We start from the raw sequence: 17,723 nt of genomic DNA, 5'->3' as shown, positions 1-17,723 counted from the left end.
AGAAGCTGTATTAAAGGATGTACAACATTATCTTCAAGTTTTCTGGCACATTATTTAAAATCAGAAAGAACTACACAGGGCTTACCTAAAGTGCTCAGCCATATTTATCCTGCAAAAACTAGAATCAAAGGATGCCATTGAACTTAGAATATTTGAATATTTGTTGATTGTTAAATATAGCACATCATATATCTTTGATGGTTATACTGGCAATTACAAAGGTCTCCATCTAGAATACTGAGCATAAGAAGAGCATGAAGCTCTTACTGTGGGGAATAATGTATGTTACTGTATCGCGTTACTCTGTGTCGAGATGTTATTGGGGATGTAGAGCCAATGGTTTGGCTTATGTGAATGTCTGGACACACTTGTGTCACTTGAATTTCTGGTCCTACTAAAATACCACCACTCATCACAGGACCCATACAACTATCAGTCATGCTAGTATTGCTCATGTCAGGCAGACCAGGGCTAGACATCACTCTCTCAGCATAGTATACATTGTGGGTATTGGCTATCTCAGCAGGCACACAAATATTACCTTGAACATCATAGACGGGTGCCATTACTGTTTCAGTTACAACAACATTGGTGGGAAGCTGAGGATCAAATACAATTGTAGTAGGTTGTACACATGGTTCAGTGGTTGTGTAAGTCTCAGTCACTATGATATCCCCATGAATCACAGGTTCACACGTTGCTATTTCTGCTTGGAATTCAGCCTCGGAGAGAGTCATTCCTGAAGACTCATTGACAAAGTAATTAGGTCCCAGCAAAGGAAGATCAGTACTAATAGGTATGCAGGCCTGCTGTGAAGGAAATGGCTCAATTTCTGTGTCTAAGCAGATCTCAGCAAGAGTCCTAAATTTTGGATCTAAAGTTTCCATGTAGCTTTCATCTAAGTCGTCTACGATCCAACTGCAGCAACCAATAGAGCCCACAGGAGACCCTACTCCTTCATGGTCATAAATGAGCAAGCAGTCATTGGCTGGTCGGCCTTCATCTTCATCTGCATATGCATATGCTTTCTAAAATTAGAAGAAGAATGGAAAATTACAAAATTCTTTCTTTAAAGCGACCAATGATGAATAACAGCAAAGCTTCAGAGCAAGTTGATCTGAGAGTATTTTATGTAAAAAAAATGGAAGAAGAATTTGTGTTTGGGTGAGTGTATTACTAAAATAATAGATATTGTTAGGAGATTGGTATGTATTCATGAAGCCCAAAATATGAAGAATGAATGTGAAATTCTCTTATTTGAAAGCTAATATTTTTTTTCATTAAGTATTTGAATCAATGGAGGTATTTAAATATTTGGGATATATGTTTCTTGGATTCTGAGGTAGTCTAGAAAAAAGTTGAAGGTGTTCAGTTATGTTCAAAATACTTATTTAAGACTCATGTGATCAATTTGGAACGAAAGCATTTTAAACTTCAGAGAGCATTGTCAGAATGTTCATGAAGTTTTTTCCTGTTGTAAGTTAAAAGAGCTAGATGCTCTCTGGGGTGAGGGTTAGCCAAAGAAAGGCACTAGGAGGGGTTATTTTCTATGATGCTCCAAACTTTAAATCAAAGCTTTTAAAGTATAGTCTTAGGTAGGAGCTCAATATGTAGAAGAGAACAGATGAAAGTAGAATCTCTGCTTGAAAAGGGAAGAATGAGAGCAGAGACCTGCTAGTTACTCTTCCATTTCCCCTCATCTGCTTTGGCCCTTGAAAAGTTCCACTGAATCCTTTCATCTTCTTGTTGTTCTTCTTGAGAGTACTGAGGTTTTGAACCCTGAACCTCATACTTTCTAAACAAGCACTCTACTAATTTCAATGCCCCCCGCCCTTTATGGTAAATTTGTGTTTCTGTTCCAGATAGAATTTCATGCTTTTACCTAGGCCACCCCTGGACTTCTACAGTCCCCTGCCGATGCTCTGGCAAATAGCTAGGATGACACTAATGCATCGCTGTATACTTGGATCACCTTCTAAGGAAAGATTTAGTTGACATTTTTTGTTCGCTGGATTATGTTTTGTTGTTTTTCCTGCACTGGTCCCAAACTATAATCCTGTGTCCCAAGTTGCTGAGATTATAGACAGCCATGGCTGGCCTGTGGAATATGCAGAACTCCATTTGAAATCACTTCCTTTTTCCATTAAAATAATGAAAGATCAGGAGAGAATGAAAAGTGAACTTCTTGTCCAGACTCAAACAGTTATGGACTAAAATCTTAAAACCAATCATCCCTTTACACTGTCACCTGATATTTTCTCCCTGGCTTTGTACCAGACACTCAGTTCTATTATTAGAGACGAATGGGTTGGCATCTTGAAATTAAGACAAAACTATCTCTGCTACTTAGTATTTTGGTAATGGACTTACGTAACCGTAACCCCTCTCTACATCACGTTTATAATAACAATAAAAGAATTTAAAAAATAGCCTTTTGGTAACAGGATCATTGCCTGGATTGGATCACAAGTTGTTGTTGTTGGTGGTGGTGGTGGTGATGGTGTTGATGTTTAAAGTTGAAGGGAACATTGGCACAATTTTGCAGGAGTTCGTGAAGATTTTGTGCAAGTGACTCACCTCTGAGAAGTAGCTGTCCAGGAAGGCCATGTTCAAGCCAGCTGTGTCTTGGTATTCCCGCAGTGTGCCTATGGTGGAACTCCTCTTCCTCAAGGTTCCCGAGGCAGCGCCTCCTGCCACCAGGCCTGCGGCTGCTCCCACTGCTGTGTTGAGCTCCACTCCCGACACACCCCCTTCCACCGTGCCTCCTCCTGCATAGGTGTTGGTGTAGATTTCTGCAAAGACAGGAGTTCTCATTCCAGCGGGAGGGTTGCCCGTGTCACTGTTGCATCCTCACACATCGCAGTCTCTACATGCCTACAACCCACCACCCTATGCCACAGAGAAGGTTCTGGAAAGATAGATAAGCAGCCTCAGTAATAATATTAAGAATCTCCAAGTTGGAAGATTTTTTTTAAAAAAGCAACAGATTCAGCCAGCCCTCAGACATGGCCTTGTCTTGTGTGTATAATCTTGGTTGAAGTTGTAGAAGTTACAGAGAGGAGCTGGGTCTCTGGGCTTTGCATAGAGCTTTCCCAGCCAGGAGGGTGCATGGTCCCCACCCGGGGGGCTCCATGTCCGCGTTCACTGGGGCCCTGGGTGCGGAGCTGTCTCTCAGGAATACTCAGCCAATCTAAATACTCAGCCAATCTAAACTCTGAGTGGAAGGGATCGGGCTTTGTATACGAAGGAATCAGCACTGCAAAATCTGTCTCTCCAGAATTATACAGTCATTCTGCTTGGCTTAATCATGGATGGGTATTTTTTTTTTTCAGTATTCTTTGGTGTGCATCAGACTGTTAAGCTAGGAAGGTTACAAGATACTGATGGTCCAATAGTATATGTGAACTTAAGAAAAATTCTTCAATGTATTAGTAGAAGAGCACATAGACTGTGTTTACTTTCCTTCGAACACCTTGTAATATAGTCACTGCAATAGCCTGTAGTCTATGCTAGGTACTATTCTAATGCATTCAGAATCACACACATATATATTATAACTAACATGTATCTATAGCATATATATATATATATATATAAATTAGGTGTATATATTTATTCCTCATAGCAATATTCTGAAGCAGGTTCTTTGGTAAAACCTCTTTTGCAAAGAGTGGTTAGGTTTTGGCCAAGGATTTCTTAGTAGTAAATGGCAGAGTTAGTGATCTAACCCTAGCATTTTGGTTTCAGAATTTGCCCTTTTAATTGCTATATTATACTTTGCTTGACTTTAAGATCAAAAGCTAATGTGGCAAATTTAAATACATCATTTTTCCCTCTGAATATACTATCTCACAGGGGACTAACAGATATGCTATTTTTCTAATGGAAAGTGTCTTCTTTTACATAAGGTTGGTCTAGCTGAATGATTTTTCAAACTGTCAAAGGAAAAACAGACTTTAGTGTCCACTGACCAGAGGAATCAATACGATCCTGGGTATTAGAAGCTGTCATGGGTGGACATACATTTAATGCATCCTGAAAAGAAAAAAGAGAAGATATTAAAATACATATTTTTAAAAAATTAGATAATTAGACAAAGGAATTGCCATTTAGCAAAGCAGTTTATGACATATGTATGTATGTATACACACACACACACACACACACACACACACACACACATATATACTTGTTGTTGTTGTTGGTCATGGGGCTTGAATTCAGGGCCTGGGTGCTGTCCCTGAGCTATTTTGCTCAAGTCTAGCACTCTACCACTTTGAGCCATAGCATCACTTCCGGTTTTCTGGTGGTTGATTGGTAATCAGTGTCTCAGGGACTTTCCTGCCCCAGCTGGCTTGGAACTGTAATCCTCAGCCTCCGGGGTAGCTAGAATTACAGGCATAAGCTTCCAGCATGTGGTCAATATATCTTGATCAGTGTCACCCCTTTCAACATTCTCTCCTATCCTTACCCCATCCTCCCTTCCTTCAGCATTCTTAATTCTGGAGGGTATACATCCAGTTACTGCCTGCATTCTCCTCCTCTTGTCCTCTTCAATTGTCTGCTCCTTTCCCCTTGACCACACCTACCTCTTTCAAGTATCTGTTACCTGGTGTTTTCTTTTGCAGAACTTTGATTTTTGTCTTTCAAAAGAACTACATTATTTGAGATCTCCCTTGAATCTACCATATTTCAGTCAATACATTTGTATATACTTGCATACCACCCAACATATTTACTTATGGGTTTGTAAGTTAAATCTAGCTTCCATATATAAGGAAAAACATGGATTTTTTTGTCTCTCTGGACCTGACTTACTTTACCTAGCATATTTTTTTTTACAAGTCTTTCCATTTCTTTACAAATGGTACTAAACCATTCTTTCTAATGGATGAAATTCCATCCTGTATGTAAACCACATTTCTTGATCCATTTGTCTATTGAGGGCCATCTGGGCTGACTCCATACTTTAGCTATAGTGAATAGTGCTGCAATAAGCCACCAGCACAACCATTTATTGCAGCACTATTCACTAAAATACATGTATGATGTTAAACAGTTTAAAGTTGAGAGCTATTCATTTCCAGTTGGTATAATTTTCAAGCCATGCTAATTTTTTAAAATTTTCATATGCAGGCTGTAAATTGAGGCATATAAACTTACTGTAGCTCATTTTTATCAGTATGTATTATTTGTACATAATAAACATTTTCACACTAACGTTTCTATTCAGAGCCAGACTTAGTTTCCCTGACCAGGAACAGTGCACTCACCCTGTCTTCTGGATGGGCCCCTTCTATTCTCCACGGCTGCATTACTCCTTCTCCACCCTCGGGCACAGGGGCGAACCTTGTCCCCAGCCCTTCTGGCTGTCTTCGTTTGCAGCAACACATGAGCAGCAACAAAGGTGACACTGCCCAAGAAAGTGATGAGTTAACCCCTATTGCTTAATATTGGTGAACGAATGAGTCATTTGTGTGGTATTTTAGTTAGAACCAAAAGACAAAGATAAAAGTATCATCCCTCCGCATCCGAGAATCAAATGGACATATCCATGCTGTAACACAAATGCATTAGATCAATTAGGACTAATTGATAGAGTGAGAGATCATGTAATCCAGATTTTTCTCTGACAGATTTGGAAAGTAAAATCCGATCTTCCCCATGGCTCAAGTGACATGAGCCAGTTGGTGGTATATTAAGGATTCCAATTAAGTGTGATTCCTGATATCTCATAGACGTGTATGTGAATTTGTAAATGTGTAGACACACAGATAAATATACATACATACACGCACACACATATATAATATAGGTATACATATATGAGCTATCTTTGTGTGTATCTTCCTGAACATACAATGATTCAATTTATATTTCTGAACCTTATAATGGTCTGAGAGCAAAGCATGTTCAGTAGAAATCATACTTGGAAATTTGAATCTCTTCCTGGCTAGGGCAGGGGCTTGCCAGTCTCAGTCATCTTTGCAATCACATGGTAAACATCTGATAGTCTATTGGTGCTATGTTCTGAGTGACAGTATGAGACATGCTAGGTGTTTTAAATGCGTTTTCCCTTTATGATCTTCACATTTACTAGGCAGATCCTCTACCATTTCAGAACTGGTAGCCCTTTTTGTGTGAGTTATTTCTGGGATAGGATCTAGTGGTTTTGCTTGGGTCCAGCTTCCAACCATGCTATGCCTCCTATAACTGGTGTTATAGGCATGCACTCTTATGTTTGGTCTTGACACTAGCTTTTTTTTTTATTGTGAACTTACTGTACAGAGGGGTTACAATTACATCGGCAAGATAATGAGTACATTTCTTATCAAGCATTGTAGCCTCCTTTGTTTACCCTTCACATCCCTTCTCAGCCTCCCCCCCCCCCAACAACCCTCCTCCCCCCCACCAAAGTTGTAAAGTTCGTTTTCGACATGACAACTTGTACTTCTCATTGCTGCAACGGGTCCACCTGTATCCTTATTTAAACAACTTGTTTTTCCCCTTCCCCTCCACAAATTATACCGATATCAAATACAGTGAAAGCAGGGGTTATACTGTGGGGGAGGAACATACAAAGCAACAAAGAAATAATCTTATAAATGCGTTAGAAACAAATTCATGAAAGAAAAAAATTTAAATACATATCTTAGGGTTCATTTTCCTAACATCACCTTATCTGACTTTTTCTGCTTGACTCATACATATACTAGATGTTGCAAATAAGGGAAACCATGGGACCTATGTTTCTTTGGGCCTGACTTACTTCACTTAATATAATTTTTTCCAAGTCTTTCCATTTCCTAACAAATGGGACAGTGTCATTCTTTCTGATGGAGGCATAGAATTTCATTGTGTATATATATGCCACATTTTCTTGATCCATTCATCTACTGAGGGGCATCTGGGTTAGTTCCATATCTTAGCTATGGTAAATAATGCTGCAATAAACATAGTTGTGCTGGTAGCTTTAGTGTGGTCTTGTTTGTAAACATTTGGGTAAATGCCCCAAAGTGGGATTGCTGGGTCATAGGGGAGCTCTATGTGAAGTCTTTTGAGGAACCTCCATACTGCTTTTCAAAGTGGTTGAACAAGTTTACACTCCCACCAACAATGAAGTAAGGTTCCTTCCCTTCTGTCCACATCCCCTCCAGCATCTGTTGTTATTAGAGTTCTTGATTTTTGCCATTCTAACTGGGGTGAGGTGATATCTCAATGTTGTTTTCATTTGCATTTCTTTTATGGCTAGAGAGGTTTGAGCATTTCTTCATGTGTCTATTGGCCATCCTTCTTTCTTCTTCAGAGAAGTTTCTCTTTAAGTCTTTCGCCCACTTATTTATTGGGCAGTTGTTTCTTTGAGGATTTGTTGTTGGGGGGTTTAATTTTTTGAGTTCCAAGTATATTTTAGATATGAGACCCTTGTTGGTTGTATGGCTAGTGAAGATCTTCTCCCAATCTGTAGGCTTTCTATTGATCTTGCTAGCTATGTCCTTTGCCATGCAGAAGCTCTGCAACTTCATGCAATCCCATTTGTCCAACCTTTCTTTGATTAGTTGTGTTTCCGGGTCTCTATTAAGAAAATTTTGGCCTGCTCCAAGGAGACCTAGGGTTTCTCCTATTCCATCCTGTAATGTTTTCAGAGTTGTCAATAGCTTTTTAAAGGCTTAATTACTAAGTTTTTAAGCATGCTAAAGCTTGAGTGTCATTTTGGGTCAGGGCTTACATGTGCGTTTTTTTAGAGGTCTCTATGTGATTCTTAGGTATGGCTTGGGTTAAGAACCACTGATTTATAAAAACTGTCAATTCCACTCGTTTTCCTAGGTTCATGTTCTTGAAAATGTCTCTCATGTCATTTTCAGAATCACTCGTAAGTTTTATTTTGAGAGTCACTCATAAATAGTATTTTCTTAAAATAATGTGTGATTATTTCACAAAAGTTTCTATTTTCTCATAGTTTGGAATGATACTTTAATTTGTGCCCAGACATTAGAAATATGGCTTGATAAATTTAAACCTTTTAAAATTTAAAAATGTAGTGTTTGATCCCCATGAAATTTAAGCTTACTAGGGGCAACCTAAAATTAAGAACATATCTAGTCTTCCTCCCCCTCTTCCTTTTCCTCCACCATAAATTTCCAAAAAGGAGACTTTTCTTTTGAAAAGTTTTGATGGGAGGTCTTTTTATTCCTGCTAGTTCAGAATCCATAAGTAAACTTCCTTCCCTAAACTCCTTCTTGTGTTTTACTACCTCAGAGTGAGCTGGTTTCTTGAGCTCCAAAGTCTTCATTTCCCGAGGACCAACCCCCAGGACTGTACCTCCCCACTGGCCCCCAACCTATCTTCACACCTCTCTACCTCCTGAGTGGGGTTTTGCTTCTCCCAATCTTGTTTGTTGTTTAATGTTTGGTACTGGAGAGTCAATCGAGGACCTCATGGATGCTGAACCTGTGCTCTACCACTGGTCAACATCCTCAGCTCTTGGCTCCTTTTCTGCTCCAGTTTCCATTCTGGATTTCCTCATGTACATCGTACTTCCAAGAAAATCCTCTGGTTTCTAGATGCCGTGCAATCCGCTTCTTCCATTAAGATTTTCCTAATATCTCTTCTTTGAATTAACTGCTTCTTGCTCTCTACTCGTAAAACCTTTTAATGCAACTTCCACTATGGGATTTATGATGTTATGCTTTAGTATATGACACTTAGTGATTTTTCACATTTCCCATCTTTAGTGCTGTCATTAGTCATATATTACTTAGGGATCACCATCAAATATTTACATACCCTTACCAGTCTCATTGTTTGTTTTCAGAGCACATGAACATTGTGCCAAATGAATCCAGGCCTCCTAGCAAGGCTGGTGAGAGTTTTGGGAAAACAGGACTTAATGTAGTACTTACAGAGTAGCAGTAAGAGGCCCAGCACAATCATGCCGATCCCTGAAGGTCCAAGCCGGACATTTGACTCTCCAACTCCATCATCAGTGGTGGATCCATAGATGTCAGTCGCCCCGCTCACATCCCCAGTATAGATCCCCGTGGTACTGGAGTGCAAGCACACATTGTTGTCACATACACAGGCAATCAACTGCACAATCTGGGGCAATTCACATGCTCTGTTATAGCTGTCCTTTACTAGGATTGGAATTTGGTAAGTTCCTGGAGATAAAGGTTGCTGAGCCATAAGGATTGCAGATGTTCCTGAAAAAGAAGAGAAAAAAATAGGTTGCTCTTCTTGATAATCAAGACAATCTTGGAACCTGAGGTGTCTAGGCTCTTGGTCATGGAATGCCTTGTCTTATTATTTTCAGTTTTCATTAAAAATTAGCTGTTTATTACTGTTTCCTACTACATTGTCAATTTTATAAAGCAGGAAAGGAACTCTATTGCTCAATAGTGCTTTACATATAATATATACTCAACAAATGTTTAATGAATAAAAATATTCTGATAAAAGAAAATATTGGAAGACTTCTATTTAGGATTACAGTTTACAAATTCATCTTCAAAGATTTATCTTTTGATTGAAATTATTGCTTCTTCATTTAAAATTATTTCAATAGCTAGCCTCCAAATTCTCTGCGCTACCATTGCGGATTTTTTAGTATAGTTTATTACCTTCAGTTAGATACAAGATAAGCCATCAGGGTCTATCAAAATCTAACTGGTCCACAAGGTAATAATCAAAAAACATCATAGCACATTGTTATATACATTCTCTTTTACAATATCAGCTGGTTCTAGAAATATTTGTTGTGCAATTTTTGTTAACAAGTTTTTAGTATCTTTTTCACACCAAGGTCTATGTAGACTTTTTTTTGGTAGTACTGGATATTAAAATCTAAGGCCTCATGCATTTTTGAGACAGGTCCCCTACTCACTCAGGCTTTTTGTTCGTATTTTATTTTTGAAAGTATGTACTACCACACCCAGCTAGAATATTTTTCTTACCTATTTACTCAGAATATCTAATATGTGAAGGAGAAAAATGGTTAGCAATTCCTATTTGAATAACTGAAGAATAGGGGAAAGTGGATTAGAGTTGTTTTTACTTAATGAGAATGGATTGAATGTGCTCAGCTTTAAAATATTAAAGAGGCTTGGTTGAAAAAAAAACTAGAAAGTTGATGATAAAAAAAAACAACTGATTTTCTTCTTAGGCCAAATATGTATCGATGACATTTTTGTATTATAATTTAGGATTTTCACATCTGGTGGATTTTGTGACTGATGAAGTTTGGTGGTTTCAAAGAGGTGGAAAGAATTCCATCTCACCATGGGCCGTGGAGTCGGGAACGTCTCCCTTCCCTGTTAAATCTTTCCTATGAGTGAATACAAAATTAAGGAGATACCTTTTCTCAAAGAAGCTTCTCTCATGGCATTTCTTTTTCTATTACACATTTAACATTGCAGGGAGAACCCATGGTAGGTAAAGTACCTTTTCTGAAATCTATGCTTTTTAAATTTTTTAAAACTCTATGTCATGTTATTTTTAGCTAGCAGCAGTTAGCAGACATATATATGCTTCTTTGGGATCTATATTATACCTTGTAGTCTTTGGTGAATGTATTCTTTTGTATTTATAAACTTGTCATGATTCTAGTTTTAATATCTGCTTACACTAAGATTGTGAACACTCTACACTATAGTTTACACAGCCATTGCTCAGCTATTGGGCCCTTGAAGTGAAATTTTTATACTTACAAAAAAATCTGAACTATAGCCCTTGATAAAACAATCATCTCATTGGTCTCTGTGCTCCTAAGTAACAAGGGAATGTCTAAAGCATATTTTAAGATACCTGGATTTCAGAGACATTTATGTGACTCGATCCAAACTTTTGAAAATAGGGAAGTTTAATGTTTGGAGACTTAGTCACGGGTTCTGTTTACGTCAACTGAGCAAAATTACTTTTCTACCCACTTATATAGCATGATATATAAACTGGTATTTATACATGATTATTTAGAATAGAAGTATCGGTGAACTCTCTCTCTCTCTCTCTCTCTCCACACACACACACACACACACACACACACACACACACACACACACACACACTTTAATTTTATTTTGTTGGTCAATGGGGCTTGAACTCAGGGCCTGTACATTTTCCCTGAGCTTTATTGATTAAGGTTAGCATTCTACCACTTTTCACCACAGATCCACTTTGGGTTTTTGAGTGGTTGACTAGAGATAAAAATCCCACAGGGACTTTTCTGCCAGGACTGGCTTTGATCCTTGATCCTCACACCTCAGCTTCCTGAGTTGCTGGATTACAGGCGTGAGGCACTGGCTCCGGACTGGATAGAATATTTTGACTTTTATTTCAGCCTAATATTTTTCTAAACAGACTTTGTGCACATGAAAGTCATAGAGCAAGAAATATATATAGTTAAATAACTTTATTACTTACTAATACGTTTTGCTTTTGGGCTTGAATCATGAGCATGTTTTCATTCCACTTACCATTTATTGTCTGGATATCCCACATGTTAGCTACTTCTGATGGCTGGTCAACAACGCAGAAGGTAAAAGGGGCCCCGAAAGAATGGTCACTAACATAGATAAAAATTGATGGAGAATCAACGCAGATGGTTCTTCCAGAATAGATGACTGGACAGTAATCGCTGGCATCAGGAACCTCAATACATATAGTTCCTGTAGCTGTTTTGCCAGAGCCATCTGAAAAGTAAGGCATCATGGGTGTTGAGGTACAGAGTGTCAGGGAAACAAAAGTCTTGCTCATCTCACATAATGATGCTACTTAGAGGAGTAGTAGGAGTTAACCTGTGAAACATGACAGGTTTTTGTCTACTTTGATGATTGGCAGTTACTGTTGCTCTTGTGCACTTTTTTTCTACTTACAGTGGGTGCTTTTGAACCATTTTTCCCCATTCAAGACTTACATATTGCATTCACTCTTCTTTAAATGTAATCTTTATTCCATTCTATGAGTTCCTAAGCATGCTAAAATGGGAAATTAAATGTTCCCCTTTCAAGGTCTACTGCTTTCTATTCTTACTTTGTTCCAATAAATTAGATGCCAGTGCAACAGATAGCCTTCCATTAAGCATGCTAACTTACTCTGTCTGCAGTTTTTGTGGAAATTAAACAATTGAGTGTTAAATTTTGTTTTTATTATTGATTCAAATATATTCCATTTCTCTCTGAAATGGCTCTCTTGAAAGCATATATAAATCTATTTGATCTTTTTTGTACCATTAAGCTTTTTGAAACCATATTTGCCTAGTATAATTTATTAAAAAATAGAAAACAACAATTAGAAGTCTGAGCTTCATCTACTTTCCTACTCTATGTTCAGTTATAGTGAATGAATTCTTTTTACTTAAATTTCTTTTACTGTTATTATAGAGATGATATACAAAGGGGCTACAGTTACATAAGTCAGGTAAAGAATAGATCTCTTTTGGCTCAATTTCATCCCTTTTCTCACAGTCTCCCAGTTTTCTCTTCCCTTCTGATCCATATTTTTGGTTTTTTAATCCAGCAAAGAAGCATTAACTTTCTCATTTGTAAAGTAGAATACATTATCCTGTCTAGTACACTTAGTTCTTGTGCTAGGGGCATGTAGCTAGGGCTACTCAGATCTAAAGATCTGAAGATCATGGTTCAAAGCCAGCTTGATTAGGAAAGGCCAGGAGATTCATATCCATTTTATTAGAAAAAAAGCTGGAAATGGAGGACTGGCTCAGGCGGTAAAATATCAGATGAGTAAAAAAGCCTAGGCCCTGAGTTCAATCTCTAATAGCAGCACACACAAAAAAAAAAAAACCAAAAAAATGTTTTATGTGACTAACTGGTAGAGTCACTGAATTAATCAAATAATAATAAACCAAGTGTTTATTCATATTCCACATAATTTTGTGCAGTCTGTTATACCTGATTCAGCACTGGGCCATTCTTTCACTAGAAAGACATCAGATTATTTTATAGAATGCATTATTTATTATTCTCTGTCTTTTCTAGCTTTCTGATGATGACCTTGTGAGATGACAATCAATGCTCAAGATCTTGGTTATAGGGTTTGCCTCTACATGTATATTAGACAGAACCATCTGGACAGCTGTGTGCATAACATCTGAGCCTTGCATTTAGTTTTCTCCTAGTATGCTCTGTGTGTGTGTGTGTGTGTGTGTGTGTGTGTGTGTGTGTGTGTGTGTGTGTGTATGTGTGTGTATGTGTTTGCACCAGTCCTAGGGCTTGAACTCTGGGACTGGGCACTGTCCCTGAGCTTTTGTGTTCAAGGCTAGCATTCTACCACTTGAGCCACAGATCCACTTCCGACTTTTTGGAAGTTCATTGGAGATAACAAAGGAAGAGCCAACAATGCCCGATAGGAAATGTACTCATTTCTTTGCTGATGTAACTGTAACCCCTGTGTACAGTATTTTTACAATAAAATACATACAAAAAATAAACAGTAAGAGCCAATAAACTCTAGAATAATAATAATAATAATAAAACTTCACAGATTTTCTTGCTCAGACTGGCTTCTAAGTTTAATCCTCAGAAATCAGCCTTCTGAGTGGCAAGGATTACAGGTATGAGCCACCCTGGCTCCTGTTAACAGTTTGATTATACACTCTTCTTTCACATGAAGTGGTTACTTTTTTATTCTAATTTCTACTGAAAATTTCACATACGATCGATTGTCAAACATAGGATGTGACCAGCATGATTAGAATTCATTTTGGAAACAGTCCCTCTAAAATGCCAATAATAAATATCTTACATAACTTGCCCAAATGTTAAAAGTGAACCTCAAGGTGAAGACCAGATTGTACAGATACTACTTTCTTGAACTTTGTCATGATTTCTTTTTTGAATCTTATTCTGCTCATTTACCTTTTTCTGTTTGTCTATTATAAAAGTCAGATATGAAATTAATGTCCCAACCTGCCATATTTATTTTATAATAGGCATCTATTTGGCACACTTTAATTTTCCTCCTCTTTCCTGGCTACTGACCTTTCTCCATTGTTTTGTTCTGTATCAGATGGTTGCCTAGACATTGCTCTGAAGAATCACTATTGATAAATAAACAAACTCCTGTTGCTACTCACCAGGAAGAATGTGTCATGGATATTTTTGGTGGAGAAGTGACTTAGTTACAAATTAATTTGATGTATCTATGTTCATAGACTTTTAATTTGAATGGAATCTTATATTTGAAATGACTCTTTGGTCCCTAGTTCAGAGCATCTCAAGTCTAATTAAGTAGTGATTGTACAGGTTTCTCATTGTAGCTATATTATATATATAGTATAGCTACATATAGCTATATATAGTTATCATTATAACTACATTCTTGGGAACTTTTTTTTTAATTGTTAAAATACTGTACAGAGGGGTTACAATTACATGGGCAAGGTAATGAGTACATTCCTTATCAAGCATTGTAGCCTCTTCCATTGTTGTTGGGAACATTTTGTATACAACTCAGAGCCCTGAGTTAGCTAAATATTTCTAACATACTGTACTAATAGTGTTAGATATACTTAACAGATGAGGTCTTAGACAGAAACTGAACTTTACTTATATAATTTTAACTTATAGGCTGTAATCTGTAATATTGAAAAGAATTTTCTTACCATCTATAGCGAGGATTTCTGCTGCGTACATTCCATTGGTGATATATTTTGACTTCTTATCAAATTCCCTAGAAAACTGTATCTCCCCAGTTCTTGAATCAACTTTTAACCAGCTGCCTGCATCATGCCCTATAATATACCTGTTTTTAAATAAATAAATTTATCATTATGTTTCTATGACAATTATTACTTTTAAATTGCAGAAGAGCAATGATGCAGTAAGCTTATATATTGTGTCTATGGGATTTATGGTGCCAGTTCTCTTGATTTGGAAAATGTATATATTTGTGTATATATGAATCTAATGTTAAAACATTAACAGATATATAAAAAATTTCATTATCTTCTTAATAGAATTAATAAAATGCATGAATTTATTTCAATCCCACTTATTAAATCATAATATTAAATTATATCAAATATTTTTTATTTTCCAAATGAAGTATTATTTATTCTTTTCACATGTGATATATTTAGTATGTTTGATGTAGATTTTAGGACATATGATGGCTTTGGAATACTTTAATGTTTGGTCCATTAAAGGGCTCATGGTATTTATCCTCTCTTTGGCTTTTCTGTCTGAGTATTGCTGTAATGAATTTCTGGTACTTGACTTATTTGGAAGAAGTTTTGATTTTCTGTATCATGTATGATTTCAAATGTTCAGTTCATTTATCAGATCCTGTTTTTTTCCTTACTCCATACTAACAGACTTCATAATTTCCCTGGAGTCTATCAACTTACTGAATCACTAAAACTGCTAACATGGAAATAATTAATGAGTCAATAGACCTTATTTACTACAAAAGTACTGGAATGAAGAAAAAAATAGGAGAATATAGATAAGGCATACCTAGTTCACTTTAGATATTTCCAGAATATTTTACTTAGTTTCTAATTTCTATATAGTCTGCATACCTGGTACTTCTCATACCCATCTTTCTATCTCTCCTGTTGTGGCTCTGCTCATACTTGTCATGTTTCTGACACACATGTTACTTAGGTTTCTCCTTGCTTTATCCTCTTAGTTTATACATAGGGTAGAAATTAGTTTCAAAGTCAAAGACAGCCATAGGTATTAGGAAAACAGACAGTAACTCATTCTTATTATATGCTATTGTCCACAATTTGCTACAATCAGGCTTAATTTAGGGTAGCACAGTTGAGCACACAAGATCAGATATATTTTTGGAATAACTTAGGTGGCTCTTGTATCTTCCAATTGTTCCCAGAGAATTACTCTTATAGTCAATTGGATGATTAAAATTCTGACAAAAAATCTGAAATACCATAGTCTGCTCCAACAATCAAACAAACAAGAGCAAAACAAAATTCCCAGAGTATTACAACCTATTCCAGCACACAGTGTGAATTAATAATGGGCAGAGCCATGCCATGCTCTAGCAAATAGAATATTTTCGGTACCTGACATTTGTTGCAGGGTTGCCTGTGTCCAGATCTATGGCTGTGTACGTGCCAAGCACATAATTCAATGAGGCGTCTCCTCTCACTCCTTCTCGTACACTGAAAGTCATGGAATTTGGACGAAATGTGGGTCCTTCTCTGACATTAACAATCTGAATTCTCACAGGGGTTGAGTGCATTCGGAATTGAGAAGCAACTGAGTGGTGAAACTCGGCTTGGTTTTTAACTCCAATACTGAGATGAATATTAGGCACCTCTTCATAATCCAGCATCTGAAATGATAGTTAAAAAAACTCCCAGAAACAATAATATAATGTTTTTTTTTTTTTGCTAAAAAAGTAAGTATGGTAAACAAAACACATGCTAGAATGAAATCTGGTAGCTAGGCAACTCAGATTTTAAATTGAAATAACTTGAATTACTATACCTAATAAGGTATATTACACATATGACTGGCTTTATCTTTTGGCATGATCCAGTTTGCAGGTCATGTAAGTCTGTGACTTTGTCACTTTTTTATTTACTGTTTGTTGTAATGCTGAAAACAGACCAAAGGCAAGTGAGCCACTACTCTACATCCACAGTCCTGTGACTTCAAATTGGACTCACAATTGGAGTTTTGAATTTCTTATATTAAAACTCTGAAAAGGACTGGGCACTGGTGGCTCATGCCTATATTCCTAGCTACTTAGGAGGCTGAGATCTGAGGATCGTGGTTCAAAGCCAGCCTGGGCAGGAATGTCTGTGAGACTCTTAACTCCAATAAACCACCAGAAAACTGAAAGTGGCACTATGGCTCAAGTGGTATAGTTCTAGCCTTGAGCTGAAGAGCTGAGGGACAGCAACCAGGCCCAGAGTTCAAGCCCCACGACCAACAAAAACAAACAATAAATCAAAAACAGCCTCTGAAATGTAGAATAATATTTCCTTTCAAATTAATTTTTATGAAAAATAAAAAGCAAATTTAGTAGCTGAGCATGGTGGCATATATATGACTTCAGCCGGTGGGAGGTGGAGCAGGAGAATTCAAAGTTTGAGGCCAGCACAGACAATAATAACAGCAAGATTCTTTCTCAAAAATAAAGTAAAAACAGAAGGGCTGAGAAAGTTGCTCAAGTGGAAAAGCCTTTGACAAGCATGTACAAGGCCTTGAGTTTAAGCTCTCTCTTACCACACATACACACACACCCCACAAACCAACAAAAAAATCATGAATAATGGAATAAAAGTATTCAGAATCATTTGATGAATAAATAGGGCTCATATTCTTTGTAAAAGTCATGTAAGAGAATATTAAAAAATATTAACAGTAGGATAAAGGAGCTAATATATAAATATATAATGTAACTAAACATACAATTATATTTTTATAGAAATGATGCAAAAAATTCTATAGAATTGTTGATTATTATAGTCTGCCCGACACTATAATTTCATTGCACTAGGTCTGGTAGAGGAGAAGACTCCTTTACAAGGTACATTCAAAAAAGTAAATACCACACCCTGAGAAAAAGTCACCTTTGAACTGGGCTTCCTGGATAAAAGATGAATAGAATCTTTTGATCCAGAGTGCTTGGTGTAGGACATGAAAGTCATCAGTGGAAAGCTGTGGTCATAAAGGGCACATGGGTTGTGTCTGTCTAGAAGTGGTTTAGCCGTTAAGGAAAGCATCTTTTGCATCATT

At 37.1% G+C, this 17,723-nt stretch overlaps 1 protein-coding gene across 1 annotated transcript in view; it reads right to left on the bottom strand.

Moving 5' to 3' along the window:
• Positions 1-263: 263 nt before the first annotated feature.
• Dsg4 (desmoglein 4) overlaps positions 264-17,723 on the bottom strand; it is a 37,415-nt gene continuing 19,955 nt past the window's right edge. Inside the window, 8 exon segments of the mRNA XM_042674997.1 lie at positions 264-1,028; positions 2,578-2,792; positions 3,972-4,035; positions 5,274-5,413; positions 8,901-9,200; positions 11,469-11,684; positions 14,615-14,754; positions 16,040-16,311. Coding sequence (XP_042530931.1) covers positions 264-1,028; positions 2,578-2,792; positions 3,972-4,035; positions 5,274-5,413; positions 8,901-9,200; positions 11,469-11,684; positions 14,615-14,754; positions 16,040-16,311 — 2,112 coding nt within the window.

This window comes from Dipodomys spectabilis, unplaced genomic scaffold, assembly GCF_019054845.1.
Source record: "Dipodomys spectabilis isolate Male_0828 unplaced genomic scaffold, ASM1905484v1 ptg000024l, whole genome shotgun sequence".
Lineage (NCBI taxonomy): Eukaryota > Metazoa > Chordata > Mammalia > Rodentia > Heteromyidae > Dipodomys > Dipodomys spectabilis.
Note: the sequence above shows the minus strand (reverse complement) of the source record. Positions and strands in the feature narration are given on the sequence as shown.